Source organism: Alligator sinensis, unplaced genomic scaffold, assembly GCF_000455745.1.
Source record: "Alligator sinensis unplaced genomic scaffold, ASM45574v1 scaffold1667_1, whole genome shotgun sequence".
Taxonomy (NCBI): domain Eukaryota; kingdom Metazoa; phylum Chordata; order Crocodylia; family Alligatoridae; genus Alligator; species Alligator sinensis.
In genome coordinates this window covers 701,311-708,300 of record NW_005842504.1, presented here as the reverse complement: position 1 = coordinate 708,300, position 6,990 = coordinate 701,311, and the positions used below count along the sequence as shown (strand labels likewise).

The following is a 6,990-nucleotide window of genomic DNA, read 5'->3' as shown; positions in this document are numbered from 1 at the left end:
CTCCAGCCCCCAGCCTGCTCTGGGAATGATGAAAGGCTGAATGAAATAGCTGTGGCTCTTTTTACTAGCCTCGATTCAGACAGGGCCACACTCGCAGCTTCCACAGCCATTGTCTCGGTGTCAGTGGCATGGGGTCCATGGTGCTAACGTTCGGAGAAGTTGCAGGGCGGAGAAACTAAACAAGCTCTTGTAACGTGTTGAGTGCCCTAGGGGCTTAGGGAGGGCTTAGAGCTGGTCTAGTTCTAGGTCCCTTGTAGGTGGGGCAGAAGGCGCTTCTACAGCAAAGCCCCTTCTGCCCCTGGTGAAGGGCTTTGCCAGGCAGGGAGTTTGGACTCCTGGGTTCTGTAGCTGGCTGCAGGGGGGAGAAGAGTCTAGTAGTTGGAGCAAAGGCAACTCTTGACCCAGATCCTCAGAGAGCTGTGTGGGTTGATTCAGAAATGGGCAAGAGCTGGCAGGACTCCTGGCTAAACCAGTACCTGGGCGAGGCAGCCTAACTTGCCTTCATCAGCAGCTTGTTGAATCCACGCTGCTTCAGCTGCAGTATGTGGCTTAGGAACTGCAGCAGCATTGGCCCAGGGGGGAGCTTCCCTGGGCATTGCCACCATTTCCGCTCCCAGAAGATCAGGTAGGTAGTGCCGGCTGCCGGGAGGAGAATTGCTCCATCTCCAAGCTCCATTGCGCCAAACCACTGGGAGACCAAGAGCAGTGCCAAGAGGCGTCTGATCTGATCCACTTTGTACTTGGGTGCGCGCATCTGTGCTGCACCAGGCAGGCAGCAGGGGAGTTGGCTGTATGGCACTGAGGCGTGGGCAGATCTAGATCCTGGGCTGTCCAGTGAGTGAATGCATGACATCTCAATGAAAGGCACCCTGAGATGGTTTCGCCTGCCTCTGCTTTTGGTTTACCCAAACGCTTCGCTTGTCAGGCTCTACGCTCTGGCTTAGGACAAGAAATGCCTGGCCTCTGGCAAGACCCGCGTGCTCGCTCCGTAGACCTGCATTGCCATTACTTTGAACCTGGAGCCAAATCCTGAACCTTCCCTGGTTGGTTTTTTTTTTAGCTGGGAAGCCAAGAGGTGGCTGATCTGATTCACTTACTGCTTGAGTGTGTATGTATATAGAGAGATTCACAGACATTTGTGCTGGAAGGGACCTTGGAAGATCATCGAGTCCGGCCCCCTGCCCCAGGGGCAGGAAGTCAGCTGGGATCATAGGATCCCAAGGCCTTTGACATTGTCTCCCATCGCATCCTCATTAAAAAACTAGGCGACTGTGGCATCGATGCCCACACGGTCAGATGGATTGCAAATTGGCTGAAGGGTCATACTCAGAGGGTGGTGGTGGATGGGTAACATTCGACCTGGGGGGAAGTGGGCAGCGGAGTCCCCCAGGGCTCGGTCCTTCGGCCCGTGCTGTTCAATTTCTTCATCAGCAGTTTGGACAATGGGGTGAAAAGCAACCTGTTTAAATTTGCTGAGGATACCAAAATTTGGGGTGAAGTGGGCACACTAGTAGGGAGGGAAAGACTGCAGCAAGACCTGGATAGGTTGCAGGGGTGGGCTAACAAAAACAGGATGCGTTTCAATACGGACAAGTGCAGGGTGCTGCACGTGGGCAGTAGTAACCGGCAGCACACTTCAAGAGGGATGTGGACAACATTGAGAGGGTCCAGAGGAGGGCCACCCGCATGATCCGGGGACAGCAGGGCAGACCCTACAACGATAGGTTACGGGACCTGAACCTCTTCAGCCTTCACAAGAGAAGGCTGAGGGGGGACCTTGTGACCGTCTATAAACTCACTAGGGGGGACCAGAAGGGTTTGGGGGAGACCTTGTTTCCCCTAGCGCCCCCCGGGATAACAAGGAATAACGGCCACAAGTTGTTGGAGAGTAGGTTTAGATTAGACATCCGTAAGAACTACTTCACTGTCAGGGCGGCTAGGATCTGGAACCGACTTCCATGGGAAGTGGTGCTAGCTCCTACCCTGGGGGGCTTTAAGAAGGGGCTCGATGCCTACCTGACTGGGGTCACTTGAGCCCACTTGTCCTCCTGCCCAGGCAGGGGGTCGGACTTGAAGATCTACAAGGTCCCTTCCGACCCGACTTCTATGATTCTATGATCCCAGCAAGGTAAACATCCAAATGTCTCCTGAAGGCATTGAGTGGGTGCTTGAACCACCTCCAGCGGCAGGCTATTCCAAACCTTGGGGGCTCGGACAGTAAAGAAGTTCTTCCTTATGTCCAGCCTGAAACGGTCTTGGATGAGTTTGTGACCGTTCGACCTTGTCATCCCCTGGGGTGCTCTGGTGAACAGACGTTCCCCCAGATCCTGGTGAGCACCCTGATGCACTTATAGGTGGCCACCAGGACCCCCCTAAGCCTGCGCTTCTCCAGGCTGAAGAGTTGCATGGCTCTCAGCCTCTCTTCATCAGGTGTGTTTTCCTGCCCTCTCATCATGCGTGTGGCTCTCCTCTGCACCCATATATGCTGTCTGGCAGCATTTCTCAGCCCATGGGTTGTGACCCAAAAGTGGGGCACAAGAATATACGAAAGGGTCCCGAGCAAACTTTCAAAATGGATTCCCTTTTAAAGGAGAAAAATGTGAAAAGTGGTAGGTTTCCCCTTCCAGGCTGGCAGAGTTCCAGCCTGCAAGGGGCTGCTGGGTACTGGGGGCTTTGGGAGGAGGGTGATCAGGCAGGGGTGCCACGTGCATGTGTGCATGCACAGATGCATGTGGCAGCCAGGCAGTGTGGAGAGCAGCCCCCACAGGTAAGTCTGTGGGGGGAGAGGGGACTGAGTGGGGAGAATGGGTAATTTATTGGGGGGATGGGGGGGCACAGACGACACTGCCCCCCTCCTTTCTGGGGAAGAGCTGTGCCCTGAGGCGAGTGGCAGCCGGGTCATGGTTGCGGGGTAGAGCTCTGGCCCAGCACGCTGGTGGCTGGCGGTGGGAGAACGCGAGGGCAGCATGGCCCCCTCCCTGTCTGTGACTCCTCGCGTTGCTGGCATCGTGCTGTCATGGGGTTCTGGTTGCCGTGGCGGCAGTGATACCCACTGCCCCAATCTGCCTTCTCGCATTGAGTCCTGCCCTTGCCTACCCAGGCAGGCTGCAGCCGTGTGCATGCGGTGGGTGCACAAATCTGGGGGGGCACAAGGCCCCTAGGCCCCACATCCTCCCACCCCGCACACCCACCCCCTGGCCCACACACCGGAGGGCTGGGACATGGAGGTGTGGGGCAGCAGGACAGGATGGAGGGGCCCCAGCAAGGCTGGCGTGTGGAGGCTGTGCATTGGGAGTGATGGGTGCCACCAGGTCATTTCATCCAAAGAATCGCCAATGATGCAAAGCAATTCAAGTAACCCAGGAGGGTAGTTACAGCATCCAAGGTGCTCCCATGGTTGCAGTGACTTGACTTGACTCTTGCCAGCAGCTGCTGTGACGTTTAAGGAAAAGACCGATTTCAGCAGAGGTGAAAGCCCAGGGGATCATCCCTAGCACCAGTAAGTCCCGGTCCCCTTCTTCAGCCAGCAAACCACACTCTTCCCTCCAGCCGGGAACCCCAAATCCCTCCTCCGTCTCCTTTTCAGACTGGTTTGGAAACTACCGAGGAGTCCTGCTCAAGGGCTTGTGTTTCACTTGCAAAAATATATTCACCTCGCAACCGATCTGCCTTCCATCCCATGCACATGTTGCCCAAGTACCTGCTAGGTGTACTGCCACATGGTTTAGATAAGTGCAGGGCAGCTATTTGGTGAGCACAAACTCAGTGTAGGCTTTATTCGTCGTATCAGCCAGGCGATCAGACTGACCGACAGCAGGGATAGTGCAGGGTTAAACAAATGCAGAGTACATTTCTGTTGCATGAAGCTGACGTTGTTGCTCACGCTTGCTTGGTCACGATTGGTGCTGTGTGCCTTTACAATTTGCTGATTAATGAAGTTATCTAACGACATGTCTTCCCAGATATGTACCATGTACAGCTTATGCTTCTTATCTACTAGAGGAGGCCGGTACTGATCCTTACATCCCAGGATATTCTTGATGTAACTCTGCATGCTCTGATGCACCCTGGGGCTTTCCACAGACCTCTAGACTTGCAGATTTTAACTCTTACTGCTCTTATGGCCTACAACACTGGCATTTCTCCAATGTGGAGACAAACGGAAGTGTGAAAAACACTGTGGGTATGATGGCGAGCTGTGGGCAGAGTGTATGCCTGAAGGGGCTTGCTTGAGAGGTCTCCTCAGTGACACGCGTGTATCGGCCGTTGTAGGGTCAAAGGTCCTTTGCAAGTTTCTCATGAAATTATGGGGCCGCTACGCAACCAAGCAATGTTTGTCAGGAGCCACAAACCATGGATCATGTCCTGAGATGCCCTGTTGAATTCCTCAGGGCAGGGATCTCCCTCCCTGCCTACATAACAAAAGCCTGGTGCCTGGGAGGCGGATGCTCTGGTCACCTGGGGAGGGAACAGCCCCGCGCACCGGCCCAGGTAGCCAGTGATGCTTTTTTAGATTGGTCGGCTTGTGGCCAGCACTGGCAGCTTCGATTGGACCGGGCTGCTGAGGTCAGAGAGGTTATAAAAAGGCCCAGGCCAGGAAGAAGGAAGCCATTAGCCATGCGGTCACCCAGGTGAATCTGAACCTGGCTCCCTCCTCATAACCGCATGCTCAGCGTGCCCTCTACCCTATTTCTGCCCTACCCCCTGTCATCAATAAAGTTCTCCTTTGAGACCGGTGTGGGAGACTTATTGAGGGGTGGGTATAAATTATGCCAAGGAGGCCCCTTAGGTCGGTGGACTAAGGGAGGCTTCCCTAATCAGCCCCTGACTTGGGGAAGTGCCCCAAGTGCCTGTATTGGGTCTAGCACCCATTGGACGATCAGGTCTGTGTTCTCCAAGGTGCGCAGAGCCAGAAGTGAGTCCAGAGCCTTGGATGGTGGCAGCGGGAACCCCAGGCTAGCGGGTGTGCTCCAGGGAAGGGGTCGGCCGGACGGGAGGCACCCCAGGGAGGCACTCGGAGCCTGGAAGGTGGGTGGGCGCAGGGAGGTGGGTGGCTCGATGCAAGAGCGCCCCCTACTGACCCGCCACACTAACAACATGCAAGGTGCTCCAATGGCCTCAGTGGCTTTGGAACTGACTTGCCTTGATTTGACTTGCCAGCAGCTGCTGAGAAGTTTAAGGAAAAGACCGATTTCAGCAGAGGTGAAAGCCCAGGGGATCATCCCTAGCACCGGAGCAGGAATTTCTTCTCAGTAAGTCCCAGTCCCCTTCTTCAGCCAGCAAACTACACTCTCTTCTCCAGCTGGGAACCCCAGATCCCTTCCTCCGTCTCCTTTTCAGACAGGGTAGGAAACTGTACCGCGGAGTCCTGCTCAAGGGTTTGTGTTTCACTTGCAAAAATATATTCACCTCACAACCGATCTGCCTTCCACCCCCGTCCACTTGTTGGCCCCAAGTACCCGCTAGGTGTACTGCCACGTGCTTTAAATAAGTGCATGACAGCTATGTGGTGAGCAGAAACTCAGTGTAGACTTTATTCAGCCTATCAGCCGAGTGATCAGACTGGCTGACAGCAGGGATAGTGCAGGGTTGAACACAAATCCAGAGTGTATTTCTGTTGCGTCGGCTCACATCATTGCTCACACGTGATTGCTCACGTTTGGTGTGATGCGTCTTTGCAATTTGCTGATTAGTGAAGTTAGTAACGTCTTCTCAGGTGTGTACCATGTATGACACACATTTTTTATCTACTAGAGGAGGCCGGTACTGATCCTTACATCCCAGGATATTCTTGATGTAACTCTACACGCTCTGATGCACCCTGGGGCTTTCCACAGACCTCTAGACTTGCAGATTTAAACTCTTACAGCTCTTGGCCTGTCTTAGGGCCGACAGGAGTGCTGTTTCTGCAATATGGGGACAAAAGGAAATATGAAAAACACTGTGGGTATGATGGCCTTCTGTAGGCAGAGTGGATGCCTGAAGGGGCTTGCTTGGGAGGTCTCCTCAACGACACGCGTGTATCAGCCATTTTGGGGTCAAAAGGTCCTTTGCAAGTTGCTCATGAAATCACAGGGCCTTTACGCAACCAAGCAATGTTTGTCAGGCGACACAAACCTGGATCATGTCCTGAGATGCCCTGTAGCACTCCAACGCACCCCACAAGATTTGGGAACACCAACACCTGTGCAGCATATTGGGAGCAGCCCATCTAAAATTTTGGAGTGGAGACATGAAGGAGAAGGAGGTGCTTTGCCCTGTTGCATGCCTGTTCCATGTCCTAGGCGCTGTCGTGCAGCCCTTCCTCCCGTGGGAGGGCATAGAGCTCGTAGTTTGGGGGAACAATCCCAAGTCCGCTCACTTTTGGGGTGAGATCGATTTCCTGCGGCTCTTTTGGTGATTTCAGGGTGAAGCGCTGCAGGATGGTGGTCAGCATCAGGAAGAGCTCCATGAGGGCCAGGCTCTTGCCCAGACACACCCTCTTTCCTGCAGGGATAAGCAGAGCAACGGGCAAATAAATGAACTCCAGTCTGCAAGCATCTAACAGGAGACCTGCCTGAGCTATAAGTCCTGGAAAGTCTCTGGCTAAGGAGAGATGGGAGGAAGGATTCTGCGCTCACCTGCCTCCCATCTCACTTCTCAATCTATAAATGCCGCACCCTCTACAGACCTACATGCTTTTTGTTCCAGGACAAACATAGCACTTTGAGGTGGTGAGGCAACTGAGTCACAGAGGAGTGAACTGGTTCTTCCAGTGTCCTATTTCATGGGAGTCTGAGTGGGGAGTCGAACCCAGTAGGGTTGGGAATGGAGCCGTCACTCGTACCTGTGCCGAACGGCAGAAAGCTATCATTCTTTTTGAAGTGGCCTTCCTCGTCCAGGAAATGCTCCAGGTGAAAGCTTTTTGGGTCCTTGAAATATTTGGGGTCCTGGAGAATTATGCCCAAGGCTGTGGAGACATCTGTATCCTGGGAAAGAGAGGTGGAAACA

At 54.0% G+C, this 6,990-nt stretch overlaps 3 protein-coding genes across 3 annotated transcripts in view; all 3 read right to left on the bottom strand.

Moving 5' to 3' along the window:
- The window catches only part of LOC102378390 (cytochrome P450 2G1-like), an 18,383-nt gene extending 17,707 nt beyond the window's left edge, over nt 1-676 (bottom strand). The window contains exon 1 of the mRNA XM_025213068.1: nt 496-676. Within this exon, the coding sequence (XP_025068853.1) occupies nt 496-676 (181 nt within the window). The remainder of the gene's footprint in view (nt 1-495) is intronic.
- A 4,858-nt stretch (nt 677-5,534) lies between these two features.
- LOC112547873 (putative inactive cytochrome P450 2G1) overlaps nt 5,535-6,990 on the bottom strand; it is a 5,305-nt gene continuing 3,849 nt past the window's right edge. The window contains exons 4-5 of the mRNA XM_025213036.1: nt 6,827-6,968; nt 5,535-6,486 (exon numbers count right to left, since the gene is read on the bottom strand). Coding sequence (XP_025068821.1) covers nt 6,281-6,486; nt 6,827-6,968 — 348 coding nt within the window. The 3' untranslated portion in view covers nt 5,535-6,280. The remainder of the gene's footprint in view (nt 6,487-6,826; nt 6,969-6,990) is intronic.
- LOC102378153 (cytochrome P450 2G1-like) overlaps nt 6,281-6,990 on the bottom strand; it is a 16,244-nt gene continuing 15,534 nt past the window's right edge. The window contains exons 10-11 of the mRNA XM_025213067.1: nt 6,827-6,968; nt 6,281-6,486 (exon numbers count right to left, since the gene is read on the bottom strand). Of these exons, the coding sequence (XP_025068852.1) occupies nt 6,281-6,486; nt 6,827-6,968 (348 nt within the window). The remainder of the gene's footprint in view (nt 6,487-6,826; nt 6,969-6,990) is intronic.